Source organism: Lampetra fluviatilis, chromosome 2 (assembly GCF_964198595.1).
Source record: "Lampetra fluviatilis chromosome 2, kcLamFluv1.1, whole genome shotgun sequence".
Classification (NCBI taxonomy): domain Eukaryota; kingdom Metazoa; phylum Chordata; class Hyperoartia; order Petromyzontiformes; family Petromyzontidae; genus Lampetra; species Lampetra fluviatilis.
Genome location: NC_136276.1, coordinates 32,899,247 through 32,909,387, shown reverse-complemented (window position 1 = coordinate 32,909,387; position 10,141 = coordinate 32,899,247). Strand labels below are relative to the sequence as shown.

The window sequence follows — 10,141 nt, the reverse complement described above, 5'->3', positions numbered from 1 at the left end:
GGGGAAAGTTTCGATAACTCGAGGTTAACGGTTTGTTTGGGGGTTTTTTTTGTTAAACAAGATAATAAATTCATGGGGAAAGTGGAACTCTATAGCGGGTGTGTAGTTGTCTGCGAGGCCCTGTCGCGCACGCGGGCAATCTGCACGAGTAGACGTCGATCGACTCAAAACGTTGGGTTTTACACGGTAAGGTAAAACATAGTTTAGGGGCTGTGCATAAATGACGTCACGCACCTGGGGGGGGGGGTCAGACATTTGTGACGAAGTGTGACGAGGGGGGGGTTGAGAAGTGTGACGTCACATCAAAATGCGCAACTTTAAATAAATATAGACAACACGTTCTACTTTATTAAATAGACGTTTTCATAAATGTTTTCTCCATACAACATCAGAGTGCAGCGCCACATTAAATACGCACTACAATACAATAGTTTAAAGCGATTTGAAGCATGTTTTATTTTCAAAATGGAAATATGGTTTGGGGGGGGGGGCAGAGCTTTGTGACGTCATATTTGAGGGGGGTCTGTCTTTTTGTGACGCCGTGTGACGAGGGGGGGGGGTCAAAAATCGTCCAACATCGCGTGACGTCATTTATGGACGGCCCCTTTCCTATATTTTGCACTCCTATCGTGTTTATGTATTTTTTTGTTGTAACGTTGTTGACCCGCCCCTACTGGACATCTGTGAAAAGTGCTTTGTAGCTTATCGGATTCCTTCAGTGTAAATACTCTTAATTTAAAACAAACTGTAGTGACGTCTTCGAATTCGCGCCAAATCCTTCTGTTGCGCGATGACGCCTTCGCAAAACCGGCGAGGTTGTACTCACGTCACAGCGCGGTTGTGCAATGACGTCACTGCGCGGTTGTACGATGACGACACTGCGCGATGACGGAAGCTTGTTAACGGTATGGGGCTGCTCGGCCAATCACGACGCGAGGTTGTCGCGGTGACGTCACGCGGCATTGGCGGAAACCTGCAGGGGGCGGACACGTGAGCGACGGAGCGAGGTGTGTTGGTGTTTGTTGTTGTTGTTATTGTTGTTTTGTTTATTGTTCGCCCGGTGTTTAGTCGTTTCACTCAATGTGTTAACGGGTCGCTGGTAGACCCGGAGCAAGGCGGCGACGAGTTAGTAAGCCACGGCCATCAACAGCGAGAGATGTGTCTCTGGATGTGGTGTGCCGGGTGAGTTCAAGTGTTTATTGCTAAGCGGGTTTCGCGGATGCTTGGCGGATTTGCCCGCACTCGGCGCTTGCAGCTCATGCGTGCTTATACAGCGTGGTTGTGGTTTGTACGTGTTTATATTTCACTGAACAACTCGGATGATCGCTGCAAAGTATGATCTGTGTTTTGATTTAGTGTGCTGATCTTTAAAGGTGCATTGAAAAATGTTGATACTCGTATTGATGTTCCTGCTGTTGTGGAGTGACTCATGCAGCCAGCTATGGCTGCAGGGTTTGGTGGTACATGTTGTTTGTGTCGTTTATTGTGAAATTTCGGTCACAGTTCCTATGATCACTGTTACATTGCTTTTATGGCTTTATTTTGGTGATTTCGAAAAGTTTTTTAGGTTTGGCCATGTTTGTTTGTAGTAGTACGGAGTTAGACTGATGGCCTTAATCTAAGTTGTCTTGTGCTTGTTGTCGTTGTTTGACTTGCATCCCACTGGGATTTTTGCACACAGCGTTGGTGTACGGTGCTTTTTGTGGAATATGTTGCTGTCTTTTCCTGGATTTTCTGTTTGCGCATAGTCACTTTAAGATGTTTTCTTATTCATTTTTTTTTGTTGCGGTTGCACCCGATTCAAGAGCCGAATGGCTCACAAGGCTATATCAAATACATGAAACTGAAACGGTGGAGTTGCGAGCCACCTTGCTGTACAGTCAGTCGCGATGAGAGTGGGTTTTGGATCAACTCCTCTGTGTCCACACACATCGAGATGCGCTAACACGCGTGTTTGTACGGGGAACAAGGAGAGTTAATGCACGAGTGGGGGGCCCCGATACAGTTTATTGATTTTATCAACAAAACCCCCGTTTCGATTTAAAGCTTTCGTGACTGCAGGGATTCATATTCTTGGTTCTTTCGGTAAAGTCATGTAGAAGGGAAATAATAATATAATAAAAATATAACAATAAAAAGTGGTTCGCACCTGATGATGATTGCTTGTGTTGCAATCGAAACGTCGTGAGGATTTTATTGTTTTATTTTATTATTTCCCTTCTACGTGACTTTACCGAAAGAACCAAGAATATAAAAACCTTCGTTATTTTTCCGTAGAGTCCTTTTTTGTATGGAGACGCAGCTGGCCGGTGACAAACGTCGACGTTGCTTTGCACTTCGCTGAGTTGTTGAGCTTCATGAATGCGATTTGCTGTTTGATAAAAAAAAGTTTCCCGAGAAAAAAATCCACTCTATATGGGACACAGTTGATGTGCCCACGTTATTTCTTGGTCACCTCAGGCCAAGGCCGTAGCCATGGAGCCAACATTGGGGGGGACCAAATCTTCCAGGAGATCTGGGGTCCCCCCCCCAGAAACAAATCTAAATTTGAAAACGAATTTCCTGCCTAAAATAAAAAAAAAATTCACTAACACATAGGATGGACGTTTTATTTATTTTTAACAATAATGTCTAATAGTGTATTGTATTACATTGAATCTAGATTTTTCTTTTTTACCTTTTCTTGTTCCATTGTATGCAATGGCAGAGATTAGGGATTAATAAAGTACAACCATAACCACAATCATACAAACAGAAATCAATTTTATAGAAATATATTGGGGGGGACATTTTGAGCATATTTGAATATTGGGGGAGATTACATCCCCTTGCCTCAGACAGTCATCATTTCAACTCGTAACGCGTTGCCGCTCTCGAATAGAGAGAGAGAACGACTCTGAAGCACTCGAAGTAATCCCAGACAAGCGTGAAGAAGGCAGCAGCCACGCAACGAGCCGGTGTCAATTTCTCCCCAAGCTTTGCGGTCCTCTATGCTGTACTACGGTGTTATCAAACAATGTATTTGTACGTGCGAGGAAACCGGAGCACCCGGAGATAAACCCAAGCGTGTGGAGCGGGGCAATTCGTCATATTGAGTTAGCATGCGATGTGACGCTAAGTTCTGTCCACTCTTGTCTCGATATTACACCAGAGATCTTGACTTCCCATCCATGTATCTCGAGTTTGGAGCAGTGACATGACCGAGTGGTCCCAGAGGTTCACAGTTCCACAGCTGCCCTGGTTAATCCTGCGTATGCATTAACTGTAAATACTGCTTCACAGTGGACGTTAGAGATTCCATGACATTTGAAAATGAGTAGGCCACGTGAGCTGGTGCCATGGTCAAAATGTGCCAAATTCCCTGCATATATTAATCTGGAGAACACTGAAAAACTGCTGCAGACTGCCTGTGAAAGATAGTGTCTTCGTGGTAATCTTGCACGAGCAACGCATCTGCGAATAATTTCATTTGGCCTTCGTGTGCAACCGAACTCCACGTCTCCCCATTACAGCGGGTATATCGACAATCACTTCCGTGTAACGCTGAACTCCATTCGTGCCTCCTCGTCATAACCAGGGATCCCGCGGTCACCGCTATGCTATTACTCTATGCCACATCTGCAGTGGCCCGTGAGGCGCCATGGAGCTGCCGTTGCATTGCTCGCGGCTGCTGCGGGACCTCAACGCACAGCGCGAGAGCGGCCTCTTCTGCGACTGCCAGGTGCTGGTGAGGGGGCAGCGCTTCTCCGCGCACAGGTGAAACAGCAGTGCCAGTGACCAAACGAGAATTAACGAGTTACGATCGGCAAGGCGATCGTGGTCGAATAACTCTGGTGACCGACATGGCGTTTTGGGAGGTCTGCATGGCGGCAGCACCTGTCCGCACACAGGAGGGTAGCGCAAAATTGCATAAGGAGGTATGGATAAAGTGCAGGTAATAGAGCGGGTAAAAGAAACGGGCATGGATGTATAAAACTTATCTATGTTACAGACATATTGGCTGTCAAGAAATATAAGTGACCGTGAGAGAGAGTTCATGACAAGACTGAGAGATCGTGACAACTTGGCGGTGATTCCTTGCAGCAGTGAATTGTTCACGGCTGTGGGTTATGATGAATAATGAGGAATTAGAAGTTGAATAAGAGGCGTTTCATTGCAAATGTGTAAGCTCACAGGACAAGCAACCCTAGTATGTGTGTGTGCAAAATGAATTAAATCTTCATGACCAAGGAGAGGGGGAAACCCGTTGCTCAGCATTACAAATGTGCGTCTCTGCAACTGCGCGCAGGAATGTGCTCTCTGCCTGCAGCGTGCATTTCCGCACGCTCTTCCTCTCGAGTTTTCCTGAGCCGTTGGCCAAGTCATGGGACGACACGGGCGTCGTCACCGCGACACTTGACAACCTGGCGCCCTCCACCTTCACTGTCATCCTCGATTTCATGTACACCGCACGGCTCACTCTTACCGGCCTCAACTCGGAGGACGTAATGTCGGCTGCCGGCTTCCTCCAGATGTCGGAGCTCGTCTTCGCCTGCAGGGGCTTCATCGGCGGCAGCCTGTTTGTTGGCTCACCGTCGGTGGCGGCTACCGATGCCAGCGATAACGTCGCAAAGGCCCCGCAGCCGTCGTCGCACAAAAACATAGCGTGGAAGGGTGGCGGGCAGCTCGGGTTTCTGAAACACATCAGCCTCAAACCAGCTTTTCCCTCGGAGACTTCGGCTCGACGAGGAAACCAAGGCACTGCCTTTGGGGCCAAGCGAGACTGTGAGACGCCGAACAGCAATGGTTCGGTCCCATTGCATATGGCCACGCACGCCAGTCAACTTAACATGATAGTCATCGACGTAAAAAACGAGCAGGTCTCTCTGGAAGAGCCACAGCTCCCAGTGGAGACCACCAACGGAGAGGCTTGGTCCAGCACCCCCCGTTCTCAACCCGAGAGCCACGACAGGGCCCAGAGAATCCTGGGCGCGAGGAGACGGGGCCCGCGCCCCCAAGCCTCTGCTCGATCCGACAGAACAGGCCGGCGCATGAGCCACAGGGACGAGGGCGCTGCCTGCATCCCTGATGATGCTGGTTTTATAATCATGACAGTCCCTCCGGACGGCATCAAACAGGAGCCGGAGGATTGCTCACCTTCAAATGTTGCAACGTTTGAGGTACGGCTTGCAGCTTGTACACGTACGTGGAGATACTTTTTACCATTGGCTTACGGCGGCCAATTGGAGATTTGTGCCACCCCATTCGCTTGTTTCTGCAGTGCCACACTGACAGCGGAACTCGTGGAGTGTTTGTGTTAAAGCAACCTATTGCTGGAGTCCTATGCACCCTCGGATCTAACTTTGACATGGGTGAAAATTCATGAAGATCAGATTACCAAATCTGGAAATCAAATTCCAATCGATTCAAACCACTCCTTGTCTGTATAGTGTACATCTAAAGCTATTTGCCTATCCACTGCTGAATGAGGGCCTCCCCATGCCATGTGGGGGGTTATTTGATCAGCCACATTTTTTACATTTTACCCATACATTACTCAACTGGAATCTACATAGCAATCATCACCCCTCACTGAAAATACTTGGCAGGACCCTCCTGAAAAAGAGTAATGAGAGTAATACATTATAATAAGTAAAACACTTGGTGCTGGTTGGTACAGGTGGGCAGCGTTGATATGGGAGCATAAAAGTACAGTACAACAATGGACTTTGTTGATGCACTGCGTTCTGCTGCCCTCCCATGCAGTCAGAGCTTGTGGCAGCGTGTATTAAATCTCGTGGATCGACATTTTGGTCCTAGTGCAGATTGTCCACATTTTAAATGTTATGTTTGGTATGAATAAACCAAATTGATTTCCACTGGCAGGGTGACGAGTGGGAGAGCGTGGACAGCTCGATGGAGCAGCTCTCTCCAGGTCGGTGAATTATTTTACTGAGCAAATTTTTTTTCAAAGCGTGTCGCTCATGAATTACTCACTGAGCTGTCGGGAGATTTAAAGTCGTGTGCATGTTTTCCTGGTACAGTATAACCACGGGAGTCTTCTCATAATCCATTGTTGGACTCATTGATGAAGACGAGACAGCCACCGCTTCCTAGGCTGGGAAAACGTGTACAGAACGACTTGCACAGTAGCAAATGTGATCGTAGCAAATGTCATCAATTTGGTTTAAGATAAGATTTGTCGTACTTACCAGTGAATGTGAGAATTACGACATTGTGTGTCGTAAAATTGCGAGATTTTATGAGTAATCAGGACCACTTGTGATTCGATTGTTACTGCTAATAATAACATTACGTAATAAATGACAAATAATTGGTAACATTAATAGCATTCTCTCATGAGATCGGTCTACCATCCTATGTGTTAAAACCATTCCAACAAATTCAAAACGCCGCTGCCATTGTAATCTTTAATCTGCCCTTCCAATCTCACATCGCCCCTCCTCATTGAGCTATGCTGGCTCCCTGTTTATTATCGTTACCTCTTTAAATTTCTTAGTTTATAAATCTCTCCATGGCCTGGCTCCTCCGTACCTCTCTTCTCCCATCTCACTTTACTTTCGTGCCCGCTCTCTGTCTTCTAAATCTTTGCTGTCTCTGTTCCTCCTCCTCCTCCGTGCGTACAGTCTCGGTTTCGCTCATTCTCTCTCCTAGGCCCTCTTCACTGGAATAAATTGCCCTTACCCCGCAAAAAAACACCCACTCTCACTACCTTCCGCTCCTCTCTTAAGAGACCCACTTGTTCCCTCTTGCCCATCTTTCCTTCTCACCCTGTTGTCCTCCCCACTCGTACTAACGTCTTCCCCGTCCCCAAACTCCCCATGGTCACCCAACATAAATCCACTCATTTAATTTCTATTTTTGTTTATTCCAGGTATCGTCACCACCACCTAATTTTACATATCCCATCCACTCATCTCATTTCATCTCGCCCACCATCTTGTACCATAGTTCACTGTATAGCGCCTTGGTTATACTGGTAGGAACCTCCTGGTTACACCAGCCCACAGGGGCTTATTGTGTCTGTCGTGCAGGGACGGGCTGGGTGGGGAGGGGAGGGTGGGGAGGGTGGGGCTGGGTGGGGAGGGTGGGGCTGGGTATAGAGGGGCTGGGTGGGAGGGGTGGGGAGGGGCTGGTCACCCCGTAGTGCCCTTATAAAACTCAACGTTTAACCTACTCACGCCGGCTTGTGCCCACCCTCACAGTCGGGCATATTTTCGGAATACACCACGCCGCCGTTGAGCCTGGCCATTGACCGAGCAACTCAACATTCCTACCAGCTCCCTCCGCAGGAATGTGCTATAACATATGATAAGATAAGAGAAACGTACCTCAGCCAGAGCGATGGTGTCATGCCGGCCATGTTGCATTCAAGGTTGGTTGTCTTCCTGGTAGGCGATTGGTTCCCCTAAATGGGAGTTATAATGCCTTCACGACAGAGCTGCGACCTGTCTACGATCCCATATTTACTTTGTCTTGCAATCCCTTCTCTCTTACGACATTTAGGACCGTGCCACAACCGTAGCCTACCGGACTTAAGAAGACGAAAGTTTCGCGCCGGCAATTCGGCACGAGAGGCCCACGTCTTCCTTGGCCCCCAGGACTTGGCAAGGAACCTGCAGTCGGAAGAGAGCGCCCTTTTTACCAAGTGCAGCGGCGATGATTTGTGGGACGCCGGGGAGCAGGGCGCACGTTCGACGGCCGGAGGATATCCTGGCTGCCGACCAAGGGACGGCTCCGCCTGGGAGCAGCAGGCCGACCTTACCGCTGCCGGCGAGAAGTGGGACGGCGGGATGGCCCTCTTCGCGTGCAACCACTGCCCGGTGCGTTTCACTGCGAAGGAGAACCTGGTGCGGCACCAGCGCACGGTGCATGCCGGGCAGAAGCTCAAGTTCTGCGAGAAGTGCCAGCGCAACTTTCGCGACAGCACTGACCTGCAGCGCCACCGTCTCTCCAAGCACTGGTGGCAGGGCCGCGACGGCACGTGCCCGTTCTGCCCCGAACGTTTCCGAGTGTCGAGAGAGCTGCTCAAGCACATCCAGCACTGTCACAGAGGCCTGTCTGCGTTCTGACTCGGCAACGCTGCCACCATCCCCCCCCCCCCAATAACACTGTCCTAACGAGGAAGACATTTTTTATACATGACGTTTCGGGGCAATGGCCCTCCATATTTCTCTACTATGAAGAGCATTGCCCAACAAACAAAAAACACTTCTTATATATTCCTCCTGACGGCAGCATTAGTGACGATTTGTGTTGAGGTTTTGTTTTTTAATATGTAGATTAGTTTTTAGTTTGAGCCCACTGTTAATCCACTGTTGGATGAGAGCCTCCTGACACCGTGGGGTTGTATGACCGTAAATCAGCAAGTTGATTATTGTAGGTTGATATAGGACCGGTTAAGATATCGCTTGCCACTGGTGTTAGCCGTTGCCTGGTATCGAACTCGTTTTGCCGAATTCACTGCACAGTGCGTTAATCACCACTGCACTCAACATGTAGATGGTTGAATATAAATATCAAACGGTAAGGTATTATTTGCATACTCTTTGGTTCTTTCGGTAAAGTCACGTAGGTATAAAATAAAATAAATCACGACGTTTCGGGCGCAACACAAGCGTCCGTCATCAGGTGGGAAAGCGTGGTCTGCTGCTGAGGCAGACTGTTTTAAAAGGTTTGAAATGGGTGTAGCCCAAGGGTCATAAAGAAGTGGCCGGGGCTAATGATGTTAATGTGAGATATTAGCATGTAACTGTAAGATAGGAAAGCGGCCTCCTAGACGATGGCACTGAAGTGGCTATGTTATTGTGAGGGATTAGCATGATGTTAATGTGAGAAATTAGCATGTAACTGTAGAAAAGGAGGGTGAGCATGAGAGCTCTAAGAGCGGCATAGAGAGAGAGACACAGAGAGTCGGAAATAACAGCTGACATAGGCAGGTAGGATGGAAACATCACAGTCAGTTAAGAATTTACCTGGTTAATAACTTCCTTCCAATGATTGGTCAGTTTGCACCCATCCTCTCGGTTGAAGTTGTGTCTGTGTTTATATATCTGGATGGCTTCATGAACAAATCTCTGAAGGTAGCCGGTAGGTTTGCAGAGTACCTCCGTCTTGGAAAAATCTATTTTGTGTGAGCCCACAGCGTTAAAACAATGATCGGAAACGGCAGAGGTATTGGTCCTACCGTGTTTCAGATCTGCCTTGTGTTCACGAACGCGGTCCAAGACATGTCGTTACGACAATGGCACGCAACTCCCGGCGCATGACGCAATAACACTGCTCTGTCGGTGAGAAGCACCCTGCTCCCGTAAGCAACCACACGTTCGATACCGTCGATGACCTGCGACAGAACGGCACCGATTCCTGTGTCGCTAGCGTCTGTGTCTGCAAGAATGAATGTTTTATTAAAGTCCGGGTAGCAGAGTGGTGGTGCGTCAGCCAATGCAGAATCCCCCGCAGCCCCGAACCGCTTCTGGGCTGTCTGCCGTTGCAGGAAAGTACAGCCCATCTATGGCGCTACACATGTCAGAATTCACATCCTTTACAGATGGGATCTAAAACAGTCTGCCTCAGCAGCAGACCATGCTTTCCCACCTGATGACGGACGACGCTTGTGTTGCGCCCGAAACGTCGTGATTTATTTTATACCTACGTTACTTTACCGAAAGAACCAAAGAGTATGGATTCCTGCAGTCACGAAAGCTTAAAATCAAGTATTATTTGCATGTTTTGGTTTCACACGAGCCTGTAGTGTAGTTGATTATATTATTTGACAAGAAAGAAAAATGCATACGCACGGATTCAAGCGTCGCGCTTGACACGTGATTCCATCGCCTTAAATGGCGAGGTGAATCCTGTCGGTGCTGCCTTCGTTATCGGCAAGCTTCGGGCAACACTGAGGTCCATTTAGCTGTCTTTGTCTTGGGTGAGTTCCTAATAGAAATACAACTTTCTACAAATATTCTGTTCATATTGGATCCGCCCCTGTTGCCACCCTGCCTCCCCTGTCGCTAACGGACGTAGCTAATGCGGGCAATGCTTTTAACACCTGGTTGAAAAGCGCTGCAACTGGATACGATTAATCTACGACGATGAATTATACATTATGTTAATGTAGAAGGAAGCCAATCAGCGTCAA

The 10,141-nt window shown here is 48.1% G+C and overlaps 1 protein-coding gene across 2 annotated transcripts; it reads left to right on the top strand.

Moving 5' to 3' along the window:
- Positions 1-914: 914 nt before the first annotated feature.
- Positions 915-8,131, top strand: LOC144945869 (uncharacterized). 2 transcript variants are annotated; one of them, XM_078874482.1, is made up of 5 exons: positions 915-1,007; positions 3,625-3,756; positions 4,289-5,159; positions 5,866-5,914; positions 7,507-8,131. In XM_078874482.1, exons 2-5 carry the CDS (start codon positions 3,641-3,643, stop codon positions 8,070-8,072), a joined length of 1,602 nt encoding a protein of 533 aa, XP_078730608.1. In that variant the 5' UTR covers positions 915-1,007; positions 3,625-3,640; the 3' UTR covers positions 8,073-8,131. The 2 variants fall into 2 exon arrangements, with proteins under 2 accessions (XP_078730608.1, XP_078730602.1); XM_078874476.1 differs by having other exon boundaries at positions 915-1,182.
- The last annotated feature ends 2,010 nt before the right edge of the window (positions 8,132-10,141 follow it).

What these genes read in the sequence shown, in the direction of transcription:
- LOC144945869 (XM_078874482.1), top strand. Translation starts at nt 3,641, where the DNA reads ATGGAGCTGCCGTTGCATTGCTCGCGGCTGCTGCGGGACCTCAACGCA. An exon ending in CAGCGCTTCTCCGCGCACAG is followed by an intron (nt 3,757 to 4,288) that starts GTGAAACAGCAG and finishes AACTGCGCGCAG; the next exon opens with GAATGTGCTCTCTGCCTGCA. An exon ending in CAAATGTTGCAACGTTTGAG is followed by an intron (nt 5,160 to 5,865) that starts GTACGGCTTGCA and finishes TTCCACTGGCAG; the next exon opens with GGTGACGAGTGGGAGAGCGT.